Raw genomic sequence first — 27,722 nt, forward strand, 5'->3', positions numbered from 1 at the left:
TTAAATAACACCTTTGAAGGGTTGTAAATGAGCGTGGATGCATTTGGAGAATGAGCCTGGTGGTCCCATGGCAGGTCATGAAAGCAAAACGGCCAAATGAACAAAAGAAAAGACTGAATGTTTGTAGCTTAATTGCATGATGGGTAAGAAAAGAACTTCTGTGGGTTAGAGAGGCTGGAGCGGTAGAACAGATGCATCAAGGGTATTCATAGCTGCTGGGGAGGAAGCTCAGAAGATCAGCAGGGGGTGAGGGTTAACCCCAACGTGATGGGCCGACGGAGAGAGAGATTGGGTGCGTATGTTTCCTCATAGATTTGCATACATACTGTAACATACATCCTGAATGACGCATAATACGTTAGTCTTCTCACCTTCAAAACCTGTTGGATCTGTTCCTGGTGCTCGGCATCAATGATACGATCCACATACCACTTCAACACACGGATCAGATCCCTGCAGACATAAGCCATGAATATCAGACATCAAGGGCAATGTTTGTTTAATGCCATGTATTTATGTGTGAATGCTGTATGTTTCTGTTTGTCCTGCAGGGAAAATGCATCATATCACAAATTATTCATAGATTCAGACTCAAGATTTTATGGATCACCTAAAATGACATCTGCAGGTGAAAGAAAAGTGCATGGGAAAATTTTTGCATGCTCATATTACACTATTCGATACCTTTACATTTTTTGTGGGGTTTTTTGTTTTTTATTCACTAGTTTATATTTTAGTTATTTGTTTAGTTTTAATGAAGAATAAAGGTTTATACTTCTGTTCAAAAGCCTGGGGTCAGTATGATATTTTTTATGTTTTTGAAATATAATATAAATGGCTTTCTCAGTTAATATTGGTATATGTGATTAATTGTAATTTAATTTGATGTTCTGACATATTTACATTATATTACATAAAACTCAATTCAAAATTTAAATAAATTGACTAAATGTATTATTATTCTTAATTATTAAATATGTATTTACTGTATTAAATATGCAGTAAAAACAGAAATATTGTGAAATTATTACAACTTAAAATAACTGTTTTCTATTTTAATATATGTTAAAATGTAATTCATTCCTGTGACGGAAAAGCTTAATTTACAGCATCATTACTCCAGTCTTCAGTGTCACATGATGATCCTTCAGAAATTATTTTAATATGCGGATTTGAAGAGAAACATTTGTTAATTTTAGTTGAAAACAGTTGTGCTACTTAATATTTTTGTGAACCGTGAAGAGTCCTTAACGAACAAAATGTTCAAAATAACAGCATTTAATTGAAATGAAAATGTTTTGTGACATTTTAAATGTCTTTACTGTCACTATTGATCAAAGTATTAAAAGTATTAATTTAAAAAAATCTTACTGACCCCCAAACTTTTGAATGGTATAGTGTATTTCGTTTGATATTGTTAGTACAGTTTTTTTTTTCTTTTTTAGTTTTTGACAATTACATTTTTTACACTGCTAGGTTTTTGTCCTCACAATATTATTATTGCATTTAGAATTAACAATAATATCCTTATTAGGTATTATCCTTACAATAATATTAGTTGTTCAGTGCCCAAATTTAAACCTATTCCTAATATTGGATTTCTATATATGGATGTTATTCCAGGATGACCAAGGAATATGTCCTACTCAAGTATACGAAGTAAATCTGACACATGCTTTACAGTATATCTTATGTAATATATTTGCTCATGCTGTTAACAGGTTTTGTAAGGTTTTGAAACTGATGACCAGAATCAGCGGGTGCTGGCAGGTTGAATGTTTTTACAAGATCAATAAAGGTCCTGTTTATCCCATAAGGGGACTTAAACACTCAGGCGGTGAAACGTCTGAGATGTTAAGTGATGCTGATAATGAATCAATGGTGTTAGAGTACACAGGTCTTCATGAATACTTGATGCAGTCGCCAGGACACTATGTAAACAGACTCTGAACATTCTGGGTTAATGGTCTCTGTTGCCAGTCAAAACTCATTAAAATTGCTTAAAAGATCCTTAGGGTCCAATCCATCAGAATCCATCGTGTCTGAAGGGCCGTGCTTCTGTGGATGGTGTGTACACTAGGTCAAAATCTGAGAAAAAGATTGAGGCTAGTTTGCTTTTGGTTAAACGTTTGTTTTTGTTTTTTGCTGCATTGCTTAATTTATAAAGTGAGATATTGTGATTAATAACAAATGAAAAATAATTGGAGGAAAACTGGGTCTTTTATGAGGCTCTTGTTGATTTTGGAAGCCCAGGAGAGTAATTTGGCCATAAGGAGGAAAATGTTAACATTCCCAGCATGGGATTGCAATTAATGTTAACCACGGTGTAATACCAGCTCTCATTCCCCCTAAAGATTTCATTTAAAATCCAATTAGATCTTAATTAAACACACTGTAGCACCTCACAAATTTTAAGATATGTCTTCATTGTGCTAAAATCAACTGCCTTGAAAATATTACAGAGTCCAAAAATATTAACCAAGAACTGTAAGCTTTGAATATTTTGATCCTATTTATATTTACAAAGATCTGACTGTTAATACAAATATATTTTGGCTGAACTACACAGCCCTCGATTCAGTTTGATTAGACTCAATTTTGTTCAGTTCATTTGTGTTCTGTTTTGTTCAGAAAAGTTCAGTTGAGTTTTTCTGTTCTTTTCTGTGTGATTCAATTCATTGTGGTTCGTCTAGATTCCATTCAAATTAGTTTTGTTTGATTAAGTTAGTCTTGGTTCAGTTTGTTTCCATTTAGCTCAGTTTGCTCTGTTCTGTTCTGTCGATTCAATTTGATTCAATTCAATGTGATTCAAAATGGTTCAGTTCAGTTTTTTTCTGTTCTGTTTGCTTTGATTAAATTTAATTGAATTTAGCTTGGTTCAGCTAGAAACAACTCAATTTGATTTTGTTTTGTTTGATTAAGTTCAGCTTGGTTAAAATCAGTTCAACTCATTTTTGTTTAGTTCAGTGAGTTCTGTTTAAATCTGTTCAGTTACATTTGATTCAATTATGTCCTGTTTCCAGATTCATTGTGATTTAAAAAGGTTTAGTTCTGTTCTGTTTGAAATTTGATTTCATTTTCTTTAATTCAGCTTTGTTCAAACAGAACCAATTAATTTGGTGGTTAAGTTCAGCTCATTTCAGTTCAACTCGGTTCAGTTACAGTACATATGTTCTGTTCTATCAATTCAAATCTGTTCAATTAGAAACGATTCACTTTTTTCACCTAGATAGTACCATAAATTACATTATACAGACCTCTTATTTCACACTACTTAAATAGTGTTGCAAATGTGAATACAACTATGTGACCTTAACTGTTTATTCACTAGTGATAACAGCAGTAAATAATCTGACAACATCATCAGCTACATTTACTGCAGAGATTTTAGGAATACTGAGACACAGATTGAACCCAGCGGCTCAGTTTTTCACTACCCTGAGAATAACAGCCCCTTATCACCACAGTATACATCCTGACTGCAGATTAACCTTAGTGTGTCTTTGAGCATGCTGGGAGAAACAGCGCTGTGTGAAGATGTGTGTGTATGAATGGTTACAAAGCAAATAACATTAAACTGAAAATAGGCTGTGAAAAAAACACTGTCTGAAATCCATAGGGAACATATCAACCAGGATATTCTTGGCTCCTTTGAAACACAATAGTTTGAAATAATATGTAAACATATTCTTGACACACAATGCAAAATAATAAAATAAAATAAAATAATAAAAAATATCAAAAAATATGTTTGAATGTAGGCATCACAACGAAACTAAACGAAACTAAACAAAAATAAAATAATAAAAAATAACAAAAGATATGTTTGAATTTAGGCATCACAACAAAACGAAACAAAACAAAAATAAAATAAAAAATAACAAAAAATATGTTTGAATTTAGGCATCACAACAAAACGAAACAAAACAAAAATAAAATAAAATAATAAAAAATAACAAAAGATATGTTTGAATTTAGGCATCACAACAAAACGAAACAAAACAAAAATAAAATAATAAAAAATAACAAAAAATATGTTTGAATTTAGGCATCACAACAAAACGAAATGAAACAAAACTAAACAAAAATAAAATAATAAAAAATAACAAAAATATGTTTGAATTTAGGCATCACAACAAAACGAAACAAAACTAAACAAAACTAAAATAATAAAAAATAAAAAATATGTTTGAATTTAGGCATCACAACAAAACTAAACTAAATAAAAATAAAATAATAAAAAATAACAAAAAATATGTTTGAATTTAGGCATCACAACAAAACTAAACTAAACAAAACTAAACAAAAATAAAATAATACAAAATAAAAATATGTTTGAATTTCGGCATCACAACAAAATGAAACAAAACTAAACAAAAATAAAATAATAAAAAATATGTTTGAATTTAGGCATCACAACAAAACTAAACAAAAATAAAATAAAATAATAGAAAATAACAAAAAATATATGTTTGAATTTAGGCATCACAACAAAACAAAAAACAAAAATAAAATAAAATACAGACGAAAAAGAGAAAGAAGGAGTGAGAATAGAGACCGAGACAGACCAAGACATGGTGAGACAGAAACAAGGGACATCATTAAGGGACTGGGTGACGGGAACAGCACAAGAGTGAGTATTTTGCAAGCCGCCCACATCCACCTCAACTCTGACATGATGCTCCACACCTCAGTGCGTTACAGAAGAGAAACCACATCACTGCCCACACACAACAACACAACCACGCGCCTCATTACTGACAGACAGCACGGCCAGAACACCGCACACACAGAACACAGCCAAACATGACAGGGAAAGAGAGAGACAGAAAGCAGAAGGTTCAGAAGAAAAAGAGAGAGCAGAGGATAAAACCAACATTAGGAGGAAAAGAAAGACAAAGAACAACAAAAAGTCAAAAGAGGACTTTTGAGGAGCATCGACCTATTGAATTATACTTGAGATCTGAAACACTATTTGACAACACACATTACCTTCCTGACCACACATCTAGTGCAAAAACGGCATTGTCAGTAAAATGAAACAGGTTATGACAGATGAAAGCAAGACTACGCTGTGTTTTGCATCTCCCTCAGCGCTGACAAGACCTGGAGACTCAGAGAAACTCCACGGGTTACAGTATACAACGCCTGGAGCTCAACATAAAACACCTTTTATCTTTCTATGATACCAAACACAACTCTCCCAAAAGCATGACATGCAATTTCAGATGAACACCAGAGGAGTACTAGGATTTTTTTGAGTGTTTCAAAACTCATACAATTCTCTGATGCATCATTTTTACATGTGTAGCATGCTTACTAGGGCTGGGAATTGCTAGATCTCTCAATTCTATATTGCGATATTTAGCTGTCGTTTTGATTTCTATTGCAATTTAAGTATATACGCAATTTGTAAAAATGCATTTTGGCTCTCGATGTCCAGGATGTTGATTTTTGTTTAGATACTTAAAATATTTGCTAACAACTCACTTAATAGCTTCCAAAATACAAATAAAAACACAAAGAGTGGTTTCATTCAAAGGGCTTAAGCTACTAAAATTTCCCCCCCCAAAAAAAGCAGTCAGCGGGGTTTCTCTTTTTCACCAACATGATGTTTGATTATCCTTTATATGTTTAGGTTGCAAGACTTTTATTTTGATATTAATGTCCTGCCCCCATTCTGTTTTGACAAAGTAAAAAAAAAAAAAAAAAAAAATCACATCTACTTTTAAAGGGATAGTTCACCCAAAAAAAATTCTGTCATTAATTACTCACTTTCATGTCGTTCCAAACCCGTAAGACCTCCGTTCATCTTCGTAACACAAATTAAGATATTTTTGATGAATTCTGAGAGCTCTCTGACCCTCCCATAGACAGCAATATAATTAACACGATCAACATCCAGAAACATAGTAAGGACATTGTTAAAATAATCCATTTGACATTCGTCTCCTCCGCATTAATTTCGTTGACGAATAACTTTCGTCATAATTTTCATCATAATTTTGGTCAACGTAATTTTTTCACTAACGAAAACGAGATGACAACGAAACGAAAACTTGTTTTGAATGACAAAAACTATGACTAAAATCTATTGACATTTTCGTCAACGAATAAAAACGGCATGAAAATGTTAGGGAGGGATGATTTAGGAAGAGATTAATTCAGAACGAATCTGCTGCGTGGTTACGAGGTTAGATGCACACATTTCAACTGTAACATAGCCTACTGATCTATCCAGCGGGACATAAACTGGCATACATTTGCTGCACGTCGCACAAAAAGTTAAAAATGTCAATATCTGGGAGTAAGAGAAGAGCAGACATATGGATAAATTTGATGACGCAAAAGAGAACTCAATTTGTTGCGGTTTACGAGCGCAGACAACAAAGCAGTGCCTCACCCACAGCGCACGATTAGCCTGCTCTCTCGCGCCTCATGAACTGAGAAATACACACAAAATAATGTTGAATTGTCAGTTTTGATGAGTATTCAAGTAAACACACTCGGTTACGTCTTAGGTGAAAGTAAACAGTTGGGAGAATAACTCTGCTCTTGACTAAATCACTTTAGTAGACCTAATAAAGATTAAATATATTGGTAACACTTTACAATAAGGTGTCATTTCTTAACGTTAGTTAGTGCATTAACTAACATGAACAAACAATGAACAATGCATTTAATACACTATTTATTAATCTTTGTTAATGTTAGTTAATGAAAATAGAGTTGTTCATTGTTTATTCATGTTAGTTCACAGTGCATTAACTAATGTTAACAAACACAACTTATGATTTTAATAATGCATTGATAAATGCTGAAATTAACATTGACTAAGATTAATAAATGTTGTAGATGTATTGTTCATTCTTAGTTCATGTTTACTAATGATGTTAACTAATGAACCTTATTGTAAAGTGTTACCAATATATTTATATAAATAAATATGTCTGCTTGAAAGAATAAAGAATATGGTAAACAAGTTGTTATAAAGAATGCATAATGAGTCTATATAACCATTGGTATTGAATTGAAAAGAAGACCATGTTAACAGGTTGCACCTTAAATCGTCAACCTGCTATCTTGACACACTTCCCACATCTTTTTTCAAAAGTGTGCTTAACTGTTTAGAAGCAGATCTCTTAGAAGTGGTGATCGCCTCACTTCTTTCTGGGACTTTTCCAAACTCCCTGAAAACTGCAGTTGTTAAGCCCCTTCTGAAAAAGCGCAAGCTTGATGACACAATGTTGAGTAACTATAGACCAATATCAAATCTTCCTTTCATAGGTAAGATTATTGAAAAGGTAGTTTTTAATCAGCTGAACAAATACTTAATCTCAAATGGATACCTGGACAATTTTCAATCTGGTTTCTGAGCGCATCACAGTACAGAGCATGATAATGCCTCTGTGTATAAGGCAAGGGTCAAAAAGAAATGATCGCTTTAGTCAGTGTGGAAGAACTTGACTGGTCTGCAGAAACCCAAGTCCTGAACACCTCTGGTGTGACTTTAAATGCAGGCCTTGAGCCAAAAACTCTTTACCAAACACCAATGACTTGTACATACACTATATATTTAAAAAACTGTATTTCCATCTCTGTTGCAACAGTTTTGGAAGTGTCTAAAATTACTGTACCCATATGTACAAGTCATTGGTGTTTGGTGATGAGTTTTTGGCTCAAGGACTGCATTTAAAGTCATACCAGAGGTGTTCAGCGGGGATTAGGACTTGGCTTTCTGCAGACCAGTAAAGTTCTTCCACACTGAATGAATCAATTATTTCTTTTGAACCTTGCCTTATACACAGAGGTATTATCATGATAGAATAGAAAAGGGTCCTGTCCAAACTGTTGCTATAAAATTAGAAACACACAGTTACCTAGAATATCATTATATGCTTAAACATTAAGATTTGTACTCATGGAAATTACTAAAGAAGTCAAACCTGTTCATTAGAAGGGGGTGACCCAATACTTTTGGCAATATAGTGTAAGTAAACAACGTATGCTGTTCTGTGTCAGCTGCGCCACACAGATATATTGTTTTCGAGACACCACAAAAGACATAACTACAGTGAAATCAAGCGCAAAAAACAATAGAAAAGAAAAACATTTTGTGCCAGCTGACATACCAACTGCTGCAGAAAGTTTTTTTAACCAGTGACAGTTTAAAACCATTTGTCTTATAAATTGCAATTTGTAACCCCTAGTGTTTACCTGTAGGAAAGGGCACCAGCAAAGTGGTTCTCGATGTAGTTGTCCATTACAGGTTTGAAGAGCTGGAATTTGCTGTCCTGCAGCAAATTTATAACATGCACCTGAGGAGAAAATGAAAATCATCACTTCAATAAAGCTGTAAAGGAGGAGGCCGTGGAATGATATACGACACATAAAAATAGCACAGCTATGTAGGAAGTCGGTTTGCCCAAGACAACAATTGTTTTTAACAGACTGAAGAATGCAGCAACTGACCAATCAGAATCAGGTATTCCAGAGAACCATGTAAAAAGGAGTTACTGTACAAAACACTTCCCACGCAGCCCTAAAGAACGCTCAATCATGCAGAGTTTATTTAAAATCTGCTTTCTGATCTAGAGGTACTTTGTTCTGCCTGAAATAAAGAGGATGTGAGGACAGGAGTTGGATTATAGCAAGAGAAGTCTAAGATGGATTTTATGAGTTGCCATACTTGGCATGTAACCGTGGAAACAGTGCAGGAAAGATGTGGAAAGCATCTTGTACTCATTAACGGCAAGAAACCGTCTCCTTGCGGAAGAGATGGATGAATTTGTACGAGTTCACAGTCAAAATATGTAGAGTATCTGTGGAAACTAGAAACTTGAGAGCATTGCAGTGTCTACATTTCATACATTCACATTCATAAAGTTTGAACAGGGCATCACTCACCAGGCAGTCAAACACTTTTAGTCCGTACCGCTGGGGACTCTCATCTAAAATCCCAAACAAGGTGTCCAGTGTGTCCTGTAAAAACTATACAGAAACAATCAATTGTTAAAGAGAGACAAAAAAAGTTTTTGGGGGAAATATTCTATGCTATTTCAGCAGTTTCAGCTGTAAAAGCAAGTTGCTGTGTGCGGTTTATACCTTAACAATTTCAGTGCCATCAATGTCCTTCAGTTTGGAGAGGCAGTCAATGATTCTGTCCGGATGGACTCTCCATTTCAGCAGGTCCAACATGTCACCTGAAAACAATATAAGAAACATGCACTTTTGAATAGAAACTATTTAAATTGTGTTAAAGTAGCTGAATCAGTCTTTTGGCAGATCCGTTAAATCCACTGGCAGAATAAACATTAATGAACCAACCACTAGCAAAATAACAACTAATAAATCAAATGCTGGCAAATCAACCATTTTTATATCAGTAGTTTCTGAATAAACCATTAAAGAATTAACAATTACCAAATCAGCTGTCTGCAAATAAAATGTTGATGAATCCGTTGTTGACAAATCAATCGTTGATTAATTAAACACTGGCAATTCAACTGCTGGTGAATCAAATGTTGCTGAATCAATCACTGGAGAATCAACTAGGTGAATCAGCCATCATCACTGGTGAATCAACTGTTGGCGAATCCACCGGTACCAAATCAACAACTGGCGAATCAACTGTGGGTTAATCAACCATCATCACTGGAGAATTAACTGTTGGGCGAATCCACCGGTAACAAATCAATGATTGGCGAATCAACTGTGGGTGAATCAACCATCATCAATGGTGAATTAACTGTTGGCAATCAATTGGTCCCAAATCAGCAACTGGCAAATCAACTACTGTAGATCAATTAATTATCATCAATGTTGAATCAACTGTTGGCGAATCAATTGGTAGCGGATCAACGATTGGTAAATCAACTACTGCAGATCAATCAATTATCATCATTGGTGAATCAACATCTGGAAAATCAACTTTTGGCGAATCAGCTAGTATGAAATCAACCATTTGTGATTCAACTGTAGGTGAATCAACTGTTAGTAAATCAATCACTGTTGAATCAAATATAGGTGAATCAACCATCATCATTAGTCTATCTACCGCTGGTGAATCAACTGGTACTGAATCAATGATTGGCGAATCAACTGCTGAAGGTGAATCAACCATCATCAATGGTGAATTAAGTGTTGGAAATCAATTAGTCCCAAATCAGCAACTGGCAAATCAACTACTGTAGATCAATTAATTATCATCAATGCTGAATCAACTATTGGCAAATTTATTGGTACCGAAATAACGATTGGCAAATCAACTACTGTAGGTCAATCAATCATCATCAATGTTGAATCAACTGTTGGCGAAATCAATTGGTACCAGATCAATGACTGATAAATCAACTACTGCAGATCAATCAATTATCATCATTGGTGAATCAACATCTGGCAAATAAACTTTTGGCGAATCAGCTGGTATGAAATCAACCATTTGTGATTCAGCTGTAGGTGAATCAACTGTTAGTAAATCAATCACTGTTGAATCAAATATAGGTGATCAACCATCATCATTAGTCTATCTACCGCTGGTGAATCAACTGGTACTGAATCAATGACCGGCAAATCAGCTACTGTAGGTGAATCAACTGTCAACACTATGGAGTCAACCACTGGAAAATCAACTGTTGGCAAATCAATTGTACGTTAATCAACCGTCTTCATATCAATCACCGGTGAAACCTTTCAGGGGGGCCTTCCAAACATTGACATTTAATATGTGGGATAGCTACATATGTAAGAATGACAAAGACAAAGACATTCAACTGAATATTTAAACTTACAACATGACAAAAGTGGCTTTGTCTATAGTTCATACATCTCACCGATATAGTTCAAAGATCAAGCTCAATATAAACAGCTAAACTTTAAAAAGCCTGAAGCTTAAGACTGAGTATAGATGCAATATAAACTGAATCTAACTTTGGTTCATTGCCTTCAATTAAATAACAGCCAGATGGCCGTTGATATGTGTGCAGTTGGGCGAAGGCGCGGCAGAGCCGCAGAGACACTGGGCGAAGCTCCAAGGTCAACAGAGGCAGGTGTGGGCTCAGCCCGCTGTGATCTCCGGTCCAAACGCAGACCTCTCTGTTTTCTGCCACTGTTACCATGACATTCACCTGCTGAAGGGCTCAGATCAATATATCACAATATCAAGGTCATGGTGCAGACGGGGCCATATGGCACAGAGAGAAGGTATTTCTGAAATCACCGCTCTCTAACAGACATCAGACTGGATGGGATAGATCTGAGATCTTGACTGAGACAATCATTTCCATTTTCCATTTACTTGATAGAAATTCTTATTGTTTGTGTTTTGTGTTTCTTCTAGGGGTGGGCGATATACTGGTAGACACAATTAACTGATAGAAATGTCATCTCTATCACGGTTACACACTCACGTGACGTTGCTGTGCTACGTGGTCACGAAAAACTTATCGTTTGCATGTGTTTTTAAGAATTGCGAAACCGAAAATTCTGTATGCACTTTCCCAAAAATCGAAACCGGTTTGTTAAAAATGCTTTTTAATAATTATTTATTATTTTATTAGATAATATGAAATAATTTTGTAAGACTTGTAAGTTAACTCAATAATTTTATTTAACTAAATTTAAAAAATACAAGCCATTTAAATAACACTACTTTTATTGAAAGTAAAACAATAAAATTGGACATTTAATATATTAATATTAAATGTAAAAATACCGTATTATTTTTATTCATTACTATGCAACAGAATCAAATTTAACTGATTTTTTTTTCTGAAACCTTGAACGGTTAAATACACACTTTTATGTGTCAAAATGCCCATATCTGCAAGTATCCTCGTAAACACAGTAATTCACGTCTTAAGTGAAACCAAGCAGCTGAGAAAAAAATCACATGTGTAACAGTATTCTGGATCGGGCAGCTCTTAAAGTGACAGCAGTCTAATATTCCTGCTGTCTGTTATTCATGTTAATCAAACAAAAGTGAGAAAATCTCTCACTGCTCTTGACTAAATGCAGTATTTTTATTCATTTGATTACTTTATACAATGTATGTATCATTTCTTATTTATTTGTTCTACTGTAGTTTTTTTTTTTGTTCTATTACTTGTAAATAGTTTCTTATTCTTATTTTATCGCTATTTACTTGTCTTCAGTGAGCTTGAGTTATTTTTTTTAGGATAGTATTAGTTTTTTGTGTGATACTGACACTGGTGCCAGGAAAATTTTGATATCATAAAGACCTTATTTAAAGCAAAAATAACTATATTGTGATATATATCGTTACCGTGAAATAAAATTACTCATATCATAATATAAGATTTTGGTCATATCACCAGCCCCTAATTTCTTCTTGATGTGTTTATGCCAGATCAGGTTTAACTTAATCTCATATCTCAAATCCAGATAACTTAATTTAGTTTTTTGGCATATTGTAAGGAGGAACATCGTCTCACCATTCTGAGTGAGTTTAGTGGAGCAGAGAGACGACTGGATCCAGAAAGACTCTTTGCTGTTCTTTATTGTCTGGTTGTTGCCCGGCTGGAGGCTGGCTTTGGAAAATGGCAGTTTGAGGTACCGAGCAGGATCCTGGAGATCAGCTGTCTCTTCACACTGTTGTGAGGGAGACAGTGAAGTTCAAAGACCAAAAATGTCATGAACACACAACAGATACAAAGAAACCATGGATATCATTTTGTATTAAAAAATCTATCTATCTAACTATCTAATTATCTATGATAATCGGGTAAGTTTTTCCCGTCATCAAACATTATTTGTAGCAAGGATCCCATTCAGTAATTGGAAAGAGCTTTCTCCTTTGTTAATTCTGGTAAGACAAAAGTCTATATATATATATATATATATAAACAGACTGATACACAAAGAGACAGTACCTTGTGGACAATGAGCTCATGCGTCCCATCAGGCAATGGTCTCCCATCGTCCTGCATCAGAGGGAAAAAAGAGAAGCCGAAAAGCTTCTTCTCACCCTTTTCTTTTGCTGCATGAACAGAGGCAACAGTAGTTATGTGAAATGAGTCAATAATTGCAAAGTCTGAAATCTCAGAAGATGGAATAGCAAGTAGACGTAAAATCAATTTTCAAGAAAAAAGTTCAAGCGTAGTGGAGTCTTACTGGAGCAGTGCCTGAGCTCGAAGCGTAAGTGTGTGCCGTGAAACATCTCCAGAGGGATGGGCAGTTTGATCTGTTCGGCCCAGCGAGGGCTGTTACTGTGATACAGGACAAAAGAGCGGTGCTCATCCACTCCTGGTTCCCCGGAGCCGCAACAAACCAGACCCTGAGAGAGAAAATGGAGAAATGGAGAACATGAAATTGACCCCAATAACATTTTTAATAAATATTGATAGTACTGTGAACCAGTCAACAGAGTATGTTATTTTGAAATAGTCATGAAGCATAAATGATCAATGATTTTATAAATTTTGGATCCACTGGGCCAAAAGCTGAATACCAAAAATGCTCTTTTTAAGGCTTTAACTTCCCAAATAAATTAATAAACAAATAATAATAATTACTTGGCAGGTAATTTAACATCACAACCATGCAAAATCATAGATCATTAATATTACTTGAATTATGCTAAAATATTTTACTGTTTTGATAAAGAAACTGTTAGTATGTCATTATTTACTGACGTATGTAAACAAATAAGTATTTATTTCAAAACTGAATAATACTGAGTTATTTTTTGAATAACATTATTATATTATTATTAGATTTTAGTTTCATTGAGATATTCTAATTCTTATTAATATTTAGAATTTTTATTTATTTTGATATTTTCCGTTTTCATTTTAATTTTAGTTTGACAATTTTATATATTTTTATTTTTTTAAATGTCTATATAATTTTTATTAATTTTATTTCAGTTGTAGTTATTTTAGTACATCAATTAAACTACATGAAAATTATATTAATATTTTTTTTTATTTTTTTTTTAAACTTTCAATTTAAGACAAGAGGAATAAAAAAAGGAAAAGGACACAAAGTTGAATGCATATTACGTTAATAAACTGGATGAAAAGAATGAGAAAAAAAAACAAAAACATCTGAAAACTGAAAGTGTGAGAGAAACGTCTATTAATTTAGATGCAACATGACATGGTAACATAAAACACGTGACATCCAATGACAGTTCTCACCTTCAGAAGTTGCCCATCACCTCCCAGCAGATAGACGGTGACTTCCACATTACGCGCCACGCTTTTTCCACCTTTCTCAAATTCACCCCTCTCAAGGGTCACATACAGGTCATTCCTTATTTCACCTGCAGGAGGAAGATAACCATATCTCAGAAATCATTTTCCACCAACACAGCACTTCCAGTCGGTTATCAGGTGTTGAAATCAGCTTATCAGGAGAAGTAGCTGGAAATGGAGTCGATTTTTCTATTGTGTGCAGATACATTGATAACTGACCATGAATACTTTGTTTACAAGTATTACTTCGAGACAATATTGTTGTATGTATTTTTTATATAAGGCACATTCCTTTATACATACATGAAGTCTGAGCAGGACAAGAAAACTGTGAATAAATTTCAGCTAAATCTGTCAAAGATCCTCAGAGATGTTAGAAACACCATAAAACATTTCTAATTACTCTGTCAACACATGTGGCTCAAAGGTGCCTCATCGCCAACTGAGGGTGTGAAAGCAAATATCAAATAAAATGTGGGCGCACCAGTGCATTGCGTGTAAAGGACAGAATACAAGCCATTTTTTTGTTACAGTCAAACAAAGGGAAAGAACACATGAAAAAATCCCACTGATTTTGTTCTTTAGTCGTACATGTACATTATGTGACAGTGAGCAAAACAAGAACATCCTGTAAAAATCAATTCTATTTTGTACAATATTGACTGTGGTATCTTTGTTAGATGTGTCTGTGTTAAATTATGATATACTGTATATGACAATGTTATCTCTCAAAGTTCATGGTAACTCAATAAAACCAGTATTTTGTTTCTGTAAAGCCTGTATTTACTCTGCTAAGCAATTATTTAACTGCATAATGACATGATTAAACCATTACTACAAACGGCACAGAGCGGCCACATTACCATATGATATGATTGAATGACAAAAGATATCGTAAAGCTACAGATTTCATTTGCATAACATTGCAAAACATAAATTCAATGGTAATGTGATGAATAAAAGCAGCATAATGACAACAAAACACGATTATCCCACCTGGAATGATGATATCGGAGAAACCAAGCCTCTTAGTAATAGAGACGTTGCGGGTGAAAAGACGCATGTAATCCTTGCGAATCTGCTCCATATCCCCATGCAGGAGCTGGAGAGACACATTAAGGCCTACAAAATAAACACAAATGCATTTCAATTAATCTTTGCGGTAAAATCTGACAGTGTTATACCATATGTTAACAGATAAAAACCATAAGTGTCTGCCAACAAAAACAGCTGGATTTCCTTTTACTGTACTGCATGTAGAGAGAGTCTGTTAGAGAACATAAACCTAACAGAATATGTATCATTCAGTCTCACAATTCACTCACTAATGTGGTAATATATTGTAAAAAAAAAAAAAAAAAACAATAAATATATAAAAATAGTTTCAGTCATACATTTTAAATAGTTCCACAACTTATAAAACCAGCATTTTATTATGAAATATAACAAGGATCTCACAATGACACATATTTCCCTCTGAATACAGTTTAAAGGCACAGTCACATTAGTGAAATTTCAGCAAAATTTGCCAAATATTGTCCACTGTGTAGTGATGAGCAGTAGTGTGGGAAATGTTTCTTTATTATGCAAAATTTCCTGTAAATTACTTAGATTTCACCTGCAAAAAGTTTAATCTGTAACTAATCTATATGTTTTTTCCCCTTTGTCTTCAATATCACTTCCACCCTGTTACTTTTGTACAATCCCTTCAACTTGATAGTTCTTTTTATGACATCATCCACCAGGAAGTGACATCATTTTTTGATGGGAAAACAACAGCACACTCATCAGTAAGTATTAGCAATAATATGGTAAATTTTGTAGTATTTGCTGGTTTGTCTCTCTTTAAAACATCCTGCTTGATCACATTATCACCGTCATATTATCAATATTTCAAAACACGCTTAAGTTAAGTTAAGTTAAGTTAACCCATCCAAGTGCACACACACAGCAGTGAGTAGTGAACAAATGCACGCACACACAGTGAACACATCCGGAGCAGTGGGCAGCCTGCCGGAATCGAACCGGCAACCTTCAGGTTACAAGCCCGACTCCCTAACCATTAGGCCACACTAGACCCTATCCCACTTTAAGGGATAGTTCACTCAAAAATGAAATTTCTGTCACCATTTACTTACCCTCATGTCTTTCCAAACATGTACTTTCTTTCTTTTGTGGAATGCAAAGAAGTATTTTGTTAACCAAAAAGCTTTGGGGTCCCATTGTTTTCCATTGTATTTTTTGTCCATACTATAGAAGTTAATAGGACCCGAAACCATCTGGTTACCAACATTCTTCAAAATATCTTCTTTTGTGTTCCACAGAATTCATATAGGAACAACACAAGACTGAATTTTAATTATTGGTGGGAATATCCCTAAATAAACAATGAAAATTAACTTGAAAGTCAGTCCCTCTAAACAGCTAAATTTGTGTTTTATTTCCACCCTGTTCATTTGCAATTACTAAGTAAAAAACAAACAAACACAGAATTACATTTATTTTTCTAAAGTTAGAGTTCAAAAGGTCCTGCATAACAGGAATGACCCAGCTGCCTCTTGATTAAATGAATTATGGGTAATCCAGTGCCTTAATCCCCATTTGTAACATTTGTGCTTGTTACCATAACCTCACCATCGAATCAGTAATAGATCTTATTGTGTTCCACCACACTTAATGACAAGCATTTCTCTGCCTCCCTCATTTATCCGACTGATGAAAGCCAATGATTCTGACATTCATGCACTAGATTTACACTTTAAAGTCCAAAGTCTCTTTGAAGAAACACTTTGTTTCTCGAGTAATTTCATCACAAAGCTCAGTTAGATGTTGAGTTCTTACAGATGGAAATTTCACCCATTCCCATTCCTTCATTTGTCTAAACGACTTTCATCTCAAGTATAACCCTGCTGTACATCTGCTGAGGGACACAGCCTGCAGTTTAGATTGACATGAGAGAAACTGCGTAATCTCCTTCCTGCTTGATCGGCTTTTTTGACTCCCTCCATTTTTTTTATCTTGCCCTCTTCTTCAAGCTTAAGCCTCCAATGTCTTCCTCAGGACTCCTTCGTTCTGCAGGAAAACTGTCCCATACTTCACAAACAACAAAATTGCAGGTACATTTTTCAGTTTCAGATTGCTTAGATGAGGTTTGATGGGTTTATAAGCTCTGGAAGCATCTATAAAGCCATGGCTTCATTATGGTTTCATAATATATTCAGAGTAAGCTGCCCACACGAGTGAAATCACCAGCAGTCCATTCATTTTGAAACCACTTGCGAGATGATGCACACCAAGATTATATAACTACTACTCCACCACCTCCACAAAACATGGCATCAACAACACAACACCATGTACTCAGAGACCCCGACTTCGTCTTTCATCTGTTTGCCTTTTTAAACCTAAAACGAACATTGTTGTTTCTTTATCTCTGTTCGTTTTTTTAACCCAGCAAGAAAATCAATAACAGTAATTTGGCTTTTATCCAAGTGATTAGCTATAAGAGCTGGCGATTTGGCCATTAAAACATCTCGAGTGACAACAATGTCATGAAAAGGGTCAACTGCTCTCTGTGCACAAGATCAATATGGCATTCTAGTCCACATGGATAGCCGATGAGTGTGACTGATAAATAGCTACTAATGGTCATCAGTTAAAATGACATTCATTTAGCGTAACTGAATTACTGCAGAGGACTGGATGGCGTTTACAAGCTGATTGAGATCAGGTTTTTTTCTGATCTAGCGGAATGAATTACAGGTCTGTGCTTGTGGCTCCTGTGTTTAAAGTTGTTCGTAATTCCTATCCCATTTAAAAGTGCTGAGACATGTATAAGTAAACCAGTGTATGGATTTTTCCAAAAAGAGTCTGTAGACCTAAAACTAGACCAGGCATTGATATAAATTCAAGACTGACACTAACAAAACAAATCCAAGCAAAACAAAACATAACCAAAAAACAAACAAACAAAAAACTGAATAAAACAATAAAAGCCAAGCAAAGCAAAAAAACAAGCCAAGCCAAGTGTTGCAAAACAAATAAAAAAACAATACAAAGTCAAGCAAAACAAAACAAAAAAGCCATGCAAAGTGCAAAATAAAAACTAAAAACTAAAACAAAACAAAACCAAGTAAAAAACAAAACAAAACAAGCCAAGCAAGGCAAAAAACAAACAAACAAAAAAACAAGCCAAGCCATGCAAAACAGTAAACAATCACCTAACAAACATTACAGCCACCACATACTGTACTGTAGCATCAAGGCTTGCAAAATTTCAAAATCCCTGGCAGCCCTTCGGGCAGGCATTTTTCAGATTTTGGTAGCCCAAAATGAATTTAACTAGCCCAAATACAAAAAAAAAAAAAAAGATCTCGGCTGAACTTCACTGCGGAAAAAATCAGCATGACTGAAAACTTCAGTGATTGTATTTCTTCTTCAAATAGCAAATCAAGAGTGTGGGGCTGCAACAGATCACATATCTCATGGTTTGGATCGTATTGTGGGTTTTCAGTCAAATATTGGATCAGTTTTTGGATGACCAAAAACTAGTAACATAACTAAAAGGTCAAACATTATTAAAGAAAAGTTAACCGTCAGTAATAAAATAAGAACAAATAAACAAATTACCCCAAGCAAGAGATTTCATTTCACTATTCAAGATAGCTCGTCTGGCATTTTGGCAGCCCGACTGGAAAACACAAAAGCCCGGGATGTTGGGCTAGCAATTTTACGAGCCCTGAGCAACTTGCTTGAAACATCTCAGAACACCTTAGCAACCGTACAGAAGTGCCCTGGCAACTAGCCACAACAGAACAGATAAGCACCGTTCAGGTTTTCTTCAGAAAATGTATAAAGAAAGTTGTTCTTGCGAGCTGATGTGGTACACAGGAATTAAACACTTCACCTTTAATCTACTGCAAGTAAGAGACACCACCACTTTTAAAATAAATGATAATAAGTAGCTATTAACATACGTTCTATTATGACAAATGCCCAACCCTAAAATAAGCTTGGTGTAAAGGTCTTCTTGAAATGCTGGTCTTATTAAAGTGGCCATGACTCTTTGAGTCATGCAGACGTCATAAAAACAAAAGCGCCTGAATAACTGCTCTCCTCAGTCTCTCTGTTGAATTCACACTGGCGTATGCTTTGACTGCAGGCTTCTGCTGCTGCTCAGAACCTGTTGCTAGGAGAGACCCCGGCATTTCTCTGTAAAGAGTTCTGCTATTTATATCTAAAGAGCATGAAGAAAAGAAATTCTTCAGCATGATTTGGTACAATTTGAATATTTCAATTAATTAAATCGCTTGGTTCAACATTTTCAGAAGAACACTGTTGCTATGACAGACAAAATGTTCTTTAAAGGGAAAGTTCACCCAAAAATGTCTTCTGTTCTTAAGTTATCCAAAAACCGTGTGAGGAACAGACTGAAATTTCCCCTTTTGTAGAAAGAAAGGTCATACTGGTTTGGAATGACATGACATTGTGTTCATACGTATAATTTTTTGTTGAACTATTCCTTTAAGAAGACAAGCAAAATTAAATCTTACCTGTATTTGAGCCAATATGGCTGTATCGTGAGCTGACCTTCCTGATAATACTGTCATGGATTTGGTACCACTCACTCTCTGCATTACATCTGTAAACATAATGTGCCATAAGTTTTCTATATATTTCAACAAGTTATAGGCTGTGTGATATATTTGAATATCATCAATATATTTTTTGAGAAATTTTGAATACTCACGAGTAAATCTTCAGCAAGTGATCGTCCTTGAAGTCTGCTGTTAACAGGTCAGCCACGCTAATCACGGCACAACCATATGGACGCTTGTACTGCGTGTTACTCACGCTCTTCTTCTCACCTGCAACCATTCGCCCTGCGGACACACATATTGAGGCTCACACACTGCTTTTATGAGAATAAATATATAAGCTAATACAAAAAGGTGTAACGGAGGTTTTCTTATTCTGCCTCAAAGAACACATAGCACTGTCACAAGCTTGACATAATGCGTCACGTGACACAACTTAAGCATTACAGCCGCGTCTTACCCAGAAACTCTAGCTGACTTGTCAGTTTTATGTAGCTCTTATGGCAGAATGATTAACACTTGTGTCTTTATAATGACGCTTGAAACACAAAATAGACATACCAACAACCGTTACACAACGAACACTTCCCAGTCAACAGTGACATGAATTACATACATGCAAATGAGCATTAATCTATACTGTAACATCACAGGATCTGTACCAGTGCAGGCCATGCATGTAGCGACAACTGCCACACAGACACAAAGGTGACGTTTACAGACAAAGACACCATCTTAGTCACAACTGACTTGAAGTGGCCTGTCATTCAGCCCTTATAATGCTGCCATTACTATTGACAAATACATCTGACGTAATCTGTCAATAAAAATCTTAAAGCACTATCAAGCAGTGCACTATCAAGTTGTGAAATCCATATGACTCCTATGATAGAGTCACTAAGGCATTATGACAGGTCACACGGCGAGAAAATTGATGTGTATCCAACAGCTCTTACCTATTCTAAAAATATGAGCTACAACATACACATCTTTGCGAAGATCGCTACTTCCCAAATCCTTAAAAAAAGACAAATGTTTTATTGAGCAGTATTTACTAGATTCCATGTACCAAACATTCTCTAAACCTACACTGTTAAAAATTACTATTTAAACAATCAAATAAAGTATGTCAGTTTAACATGCTAATTTACTGCTATTAAATACACAGAAACAATGCAATGCAGTAAAATGCAACAAAATAATAAAATAAAAAGAACTAGCAAAACAAAAAACTAAACATAACAAAAGAACTGGCAAAACAAAACATGAAAGAACTAACAAAACAAAACAAATGAAGTACTAAAACAAAACAAACAAATAACAAAAGAACAAAAAAAACCCAGAAAGAACTAGCAAAACAAAACAAGGAAAACAAAACACAGGATTTCCTGACATCCTGATAAACAGTGAAACAATAAAATATTTTGATATCCAAAGCCACTTTTTGTAATGTCGATTTAATGATCTGCTTGTCTGCCACAAAAAAATCGAATTCCTTACATAATCTAAATTTGGGGGCTTTTCAAAGTAAGTAGTGATAAATGTGATTATTGCAATCAACGTAATTAATAACTCAGCATGTCATATATTTAATTTGATTACAATTTTTAATCGACTGACAGTCTTACTCTAGATATTCACAAATGATAACTGTTGAGAAAACACATCTAAAATTATTTTATTTTATTCAAAAATTCCTGTTCAGATTCACAAAACAATGCTTTTTTGTTCACATTTAAATTTAAAACCTCCCCCATTATCAAAAATTTTCAGTCAAGGATATGCGTTCCACTAAGGAAACTTTATTTTATCTACAACAGCACCAGATCCATTCAATGCCAAAGCAAATGAAAAAGGTCCAAGGACACGCCCTTGGTGCACCCCAAAAAAAGTCCATACTTACAACAAAGAGTGTACACTGCCTCTCAGTCTTCTCTGGAGACTTCGGTAGCCCTTGCTTATTGAGGCGCACAAAGAACCTCTCACTGCACAGACAGAAAGAGAGAGAGACCGTCAGGTTCACCACAAACACGCCATGAAGCATAAGGAAACATAGCAAGACCGGTGCAAGCTAGAGTGTGTATGTGTGCGTCCGCAACTGCATGTGTTAGTGCATCTCCTCTGACACTAGTGCTAGGTAATTACAAGGAGAGGCCCATTGAGGCTGGGTATCTCCTCGATTCTCCTTCACTTTCACTAAGTGCCCTGGGGCGCCACTCGTTCTGAATAATTTACAACGAGGAGGGGTGCCTGAACAGTACACCCCCTAACACGAGCGGCGAGAGAGAAGGAGGGAGAGAAAAAGAGACAGAAACCAATGAAAAATTCAACAAACACATCAAGGCCGTAGTTCCGTCATGGATGTGAAACTAAAACATCCCTCAGGCTGATGTATGTAGGATGGAGAGAGGTAATCAGATGCATTGACGTACACAGCCGAACTGAATTTCAGATATTAGTTCCCAGTAGCAGCGCAATCAACGTAATAGTCTGATAGCGTCATACATATATGCTCTAGGTAAACGCATTGATGGATGACTGCTTGGGCTTGGAGACGTCTTTCAGACAGCTAGAAAGAGTATAGCGATTCATAATTAATGAAATCGTGGTCAGACTGAATCGATGCATGTTTTCTGGAATTTTTATCGCCGGATCTGATGGACAACTTAGTGAGTAGTCAACACGAAAGCCTTTTATTGCATTCAAACTTATAACCTTTTTTATCACCAAATCAAATGTTTAACGAAAATGTATTTAAAGGGATAGTTCACCCAAAAATGAAAATTACCTCATGATTTACTCACCCTCAAGCCATAGTAGGTGTATATGACTTTCTACTTTCAGATAAATACAATCAGAGTTATATTAAAAATGTCCTGGCTCTTCAAAGCTCTATAATGGCAGTGAATGGGGGTCGAGATTTTGAAGTCCAATGACGGAGGTCCAGAGTAAACTCCAGTAAGAATATGCTAGTCTTGCGAGAACAAAGTTTTGTTTACAGCAATCGAAATCTTCTGACATTTTCCTTTACAAATCCTCGTTTTGTACTTATAATTTGTGACTGGTGTTTTGTTTTGCTCTCTCCTCTGCGCTTCTGCGTTTGTCACTTCTTACCAGAGTTTATGCTATGCCTACGTCCTACGTCATCCGCTGGAACACCAGTATTTCGTGAACGCACGTGCGACAGTCAGCATAAGCTAGAGATTATGGTTTATAAAGTTTTTAATATGGATATTTTTCTTACACAAACGCGTCACTTTGCTTCAGAAGGCCTTTATTAACCCCCCCAGAGCTGTGTGGAGCATTTTTATGATGTACTTTTTTGGGTATTAAAATCTCGATCCCCATTCACTGCCATTATAAAGCTTGGAAATTTTTTAATACAACTCAGATTGTGTTCGTCTAAAAGAAGAACATCATATAAACCTAGGATGGCTTGAGGGTGAGTAAATCATGGGGAATTTTTCATTTTTGGGAGAACTATCCCTTTAAGTATGCAAGAAGATATTTGAAGAATGTTTCAGAGGTTCATACAATGAAAGTCAATGGGGTCCAAAACAAGTCAACATTGGACCCCACCTTACTTTTATTGTATGGAAGACGTTTTTTAAAATATCTTTGTGTTCTACAGAAGAAAGAATGTCATACAGGTTTAAACAACATGAGGATTATTAAATGATGCCTGATTTTTCATTTTTGGGTGATTTAATTATACTCCAGTCAATTTAAGACTTGCAATTGGATGTCTAGGGTCGGAGTTGGCACCTGATTGGTCGCATTTCCCTGCTGTCATAGACAGAGAAGAAGACTTCCAGCTCCTCCCCCAGGTTTGAACTCATCATGCTCTTCATCTGAAGGAACAGGTGGTGCATACTGGCCTGCGGGGGAGCCTCGCGTCTACGATGACGTCTCTCCATCTATTCAAAAGAAACCAAAATATAATCATTAATCATTATAATGACAAAGACATTTACAACAACACAATCACTCAAAATTTCCATAAATTATCTAACAGCCCCCAATCTAACCACCACTACAGTAGCACATACTGTATATTTGTGTAAAAATACATAAATAAAAATCATGCAATACTGCTAAAATGCATAATTTATATTGAATGTAGTAAGTAAAACTAAAGCTTTATGTAACCTATGTATTTCTTCACTGTAAACCACACATATCAAATTATAATAACTTTTACTACATTATTACATTATATAATGTAATACCAGATCAGTAAAACCCTAGCACTGTGGTTTCATCTTTAAACTTTGGACCCTTCCTGTGTTCTTCTGAACAGAAAGATCCTTCAAAAAGGCACTTGACCCTGGGGACGCCACACTAGTGTCTTTTTTGCTTGTGCCCTCACTTCCCACTATACTCTCTTTAAATGCTCTCTCTAGTCTAGTACATCCACACCCACATCTTGTTCTCTTTTGTTTCTTTCCTTCCTCCTTTAACCCCTACCCCCACACCTCTGCCCACCCATGGACCAGTGGAAACTGGGACACGTGTGGTCAGGCCTGCAGCTGAGAGAAAAAACTGGTGAATTCTGACTATACTGGTATTGTCTTACTAGCTCTCTTTTAAAAATCTAGTGAGCTAGGCAGCATTTCAAGACATTACAGAAGCTCTCCTGATACAAAAGCTTAACTACATAATGCAGCCTACTAAAGATTCTTTTCTTCTAACCAAATTCTAATGCAGAAATGTATGTTTCCTTTGCAGAGAATGCAACTCCATTGCAATTACCTATGAGTTTTTAATATTTTTATACTAGTATTCATTCAGTACTGAGAAGTATACATAAAAATAGTTTAAAAGTTAATTATAAAATAAAAAATATATATTTTATGACTATATTATGACTTTATTACCCCCAAATATTACCTCAAATGTGTGTGTGCTATGTATATTCAATACTGAGAAATATAGTTATAAAACAATAGTATTTAAATTGAATATACAATAATATTTGTTTTAATTTTTTTATTTATACTATTCAAAATAAGTAGTAAAATATGCAAAATTTGCCAAATAATAAAGGATGCTATGGATATTTAATAATGAGAAGTGTTTTTAATAAAAAGCAGTCTATTTAAAACAAGATTAAAAGTATTTAAAATAATAAAATAAAATAATAATAAATAGTCAAATAAAAATGAATAAAATCTAATACAAACAATAAGATATCAAATAAAATAAAAATGTATTAATTAACTAATTATAAAAAAAATAAATAAATAAATATATATATATATATAAAAAAAATAATAAAATAAAATAAAACAAAAATAACATAAAATGTTCTACGTCAGTTAAGATGTTCCCTTAGCAGGCAGCTGCTTATGGCCGCAGTAGGCGGCTCACTAGGTTTTGGAACAGATATTATATTGCAAAGATCTGTACACAGGCACTGTTGTGGCTTTGAAAGATATGAACCAATTGCACCAATGATGCTGCATGTATGCCAAATTATAAGGGCAGGAAACTGCATGCGTGAAGTGTCTCTGCAGTTTGCAAACAGCCTGTTAATGCGCCATTTAGCATTTCTCTCTTGTCCTTAATTACTATCATTTCCCTATACACAGGCGACTGGAGGTGTGTGTGTGTGTGTGTGTGTGTGTCTCTTTGTTAAAACACAGGACGAAGCGCTTGAGAGAGAGCCTTGGCGTCAGGTCGAGCTGCAGTTGCCATAGTAACACAGCAAAGAATATGGGAGGCAGAGGAGGGAGGAGAGGTGACTCATGGGTAATGGGAATGTGTGTGTGTGTGTGTGTGTGTGTGTGTGTGTGTGTGTATGCATGTACGTGAGCGTGAATGTATGACTACCCACCAGCCGATACAGCTCTGTGATGCTGATCTCATCAGGGTCCACCATGCCGAAGTCCCTCCTGGGGACCAGATCCAAACCCAGCTGCCTGTCACACACAAAAACACACATTTTGATTCTACCCATCAAATCCCACCATGGTTATTATAATTTAGCATTTTCCATTTTAGCACTATTTTCTGATTTACAACAACATATAAAAATACAGATTTGTTAGTGACACATTTTTTTATTTCATAGACACATATACATTTTATATTAAATAAATATATACACACAATATATTGATCTTTTTATTATCAAAAATATTAAATATATAAATAATAAAAGTATTACAATTGTGACAACCCAATTTGTAATTATTCATTAAATTACATTATATTCAATTAATTAAATTAAATGTATTTAATTAATTGCAATTAAACACATAAATCATCATTGAAAAAAATGTGTAATAAACACAGATTTTTGTTTATTTTTCTGTCATTATTTGATTGTTTTGTAATCAACGTTTTTTTTCTCAGTTGTTATAAACATCAGGCCCGATGAAGTTCGATTAATTTTCCCCCCAAATTCCATTTTATTTTCCCCAAAATTCCATGTTTTCTGATTTGATTTTTCTGAATTCTGTTTTAATGGTTTTATTAATGATTAATTAATTAATGAAAATGTCTAATCAACTGAATTAATAAAACGTCAACAATGTAAACATTTATAACAATTTTAACAAATGGTAGTTAATGAAATTTTTATTTTTGCAGAAATTTAGTGTTGCACAATATGCACAATATATGAATATATTTTTTGTATTATCAAAGAACATTAACAGTTTAATTAATCTTTTGTCAAATAAAGTGCTGCACTTTTAAACCAAAACAAGGATGTAAAATAGTTTGATTTTGAGTGATTTTCCTTAAAATATCGCCTCCACTTTTGTTTTATTCATCTAAATTTTGCCAAATTCTGTGGCATTCCACTTTATACAGTAAATTCAATTTTTATGACCAGATTCCATGATTCCGCCCATAACAATAACCCAAGTAATTTTCAGAGAACAATCTGCAGTAACCCTCACAAAGCATGAATCAAATGTGAGAAGAATCCATTTCATTGTAAACCCTCCAAAAAACAACTATGTACTGAAAGACACCAGAAAACCATACGTAACACGTCCCACTCGTTACTACCATCTGCGATTTATTTTTCAGAGAAAAACCGCATATAAGCATTCAAGCACATGGCTGACAGATTGGCCAGCATTTGCCGGCAGTTCATCATCACTGTCCCCACCACGGCGTTCCACCCACTGTTTTTATGTGTACTGCACAATACATTCGCAATCGCTGAAAAAAATAACACAATGTGGCAAAGACAGGAAAGCCAAACTCTAATGGCATAAATGAATCAAACTGAATGATTTTGCAAGGCTTTGAAAAGTTGTCACACAACCCAAATTTGCAGTAGTCGATACAAATACCATCATGACAATGACAGTATTTTTATTTGTGGTGTATGTGACTGTAACTCACTCGTTTCCCCAGTCCAGCCGTGCCGTGATGTGCTGTTTGATGTCACTCAAGCGGTCGTGAGTCAGGTGGCCCACCAGAACCTGCTGCCGCAGCTCCAGTATCTCATTCATCACGTGCCACAGTCTGTGAAAAAGATCCCCTTCATTCCTCTGAGAGACACAGAACAAACATGAGTGGGTGACAGAAAGTGTGCTCACCTTTTTTAATTAAATGAGCTTTAAAAAAAACTGAGTTTAAGAAAATGATATAGTTGGCACAGTTTCGGCAGAAACAGTTTTCAGACTACATCTTATTAATTAATACATGCCAAGCTCTAAATGAATAAAACTCATCTTTGGGTAAATGAAACAAAATTACTGGCCAGTTGCCTGGTAACTTTTTTTTATTGCAATGGTTGCAATGGTTAAAACAAATCAAAATGTAAGATTGCACACAAGCAACATGAATGAATCAAAGAGAGAACAAAAAACAAGAAAATTTAGTAACAGTCATGTAACAACTTTTCCATCAATGGTGAATAGCAAAACAACTCTATTCATATATATTA

General features: G+C 35.0%; 1 protein-coding gene across 1 annotated transcript in view; it reads right to left on the reverse strand.

Moving 5' to 3' along the window:
* The window catches only part of dock4 (dedicator of cytokinesis 4), a 76,278-nt gene that overhangs the window by 28,905 nt on the left and 19,651 nt on the right, over positions 1–27,722 (reverse strand). Inside the window, 16 exon segments of the mRNA XM_058767528.1 lie at positions 372–453; positions 8,218–8,318; positions 8,908–8,991; positions 9,106–9,203; positions 12,453–12,609; positions 12,891–12,997; positions 13,132–13,294; positions 14,160–14,284; positions 15,213–15,338; positions 19,769–19,857; positions 19,966–20,098; positions 20,770–20,830; positions 21,717–21,798; positions 23,579–23,730; positions 25,650–25,734; positions 27,176–27,324. Of these exon segments, the coding sequence (XP_058623511.1) occupies positions 372–453; positions 8,218–8,318; positions 8,908–8,991; positions 9,106–9,203; positions 12,453–12,609; positions 12,891–12,997; positions 13,132–13,294; positions 14,160–14,284; positions 15,213–15,338; positions 19,769–19,857; positions 19,966–20,098; positions 20,770–20,830; positions 21,717–21,798; positions 23,579–23,730; positions 25,650–25,734; positions 27,176–27,324 (1,794 nt within the window).

The sequence above is a fragment of the Onychostoma macrolepis genome, chromosome 25, assembly GCF_012432095.1.
Source record: "Onychostoma macrolepis isolate SWU-2019 chromosome 25, ASM1243209v1, whole genome shotgun sequence".
In the NCBI taxonomy this organism is placed as follows: Eukaryota; Metazoa; Chordata; class Actinopteri; order Cypriniformes; family Cyprinidae; genus Onychostoma; species Onychostoma macrolepis.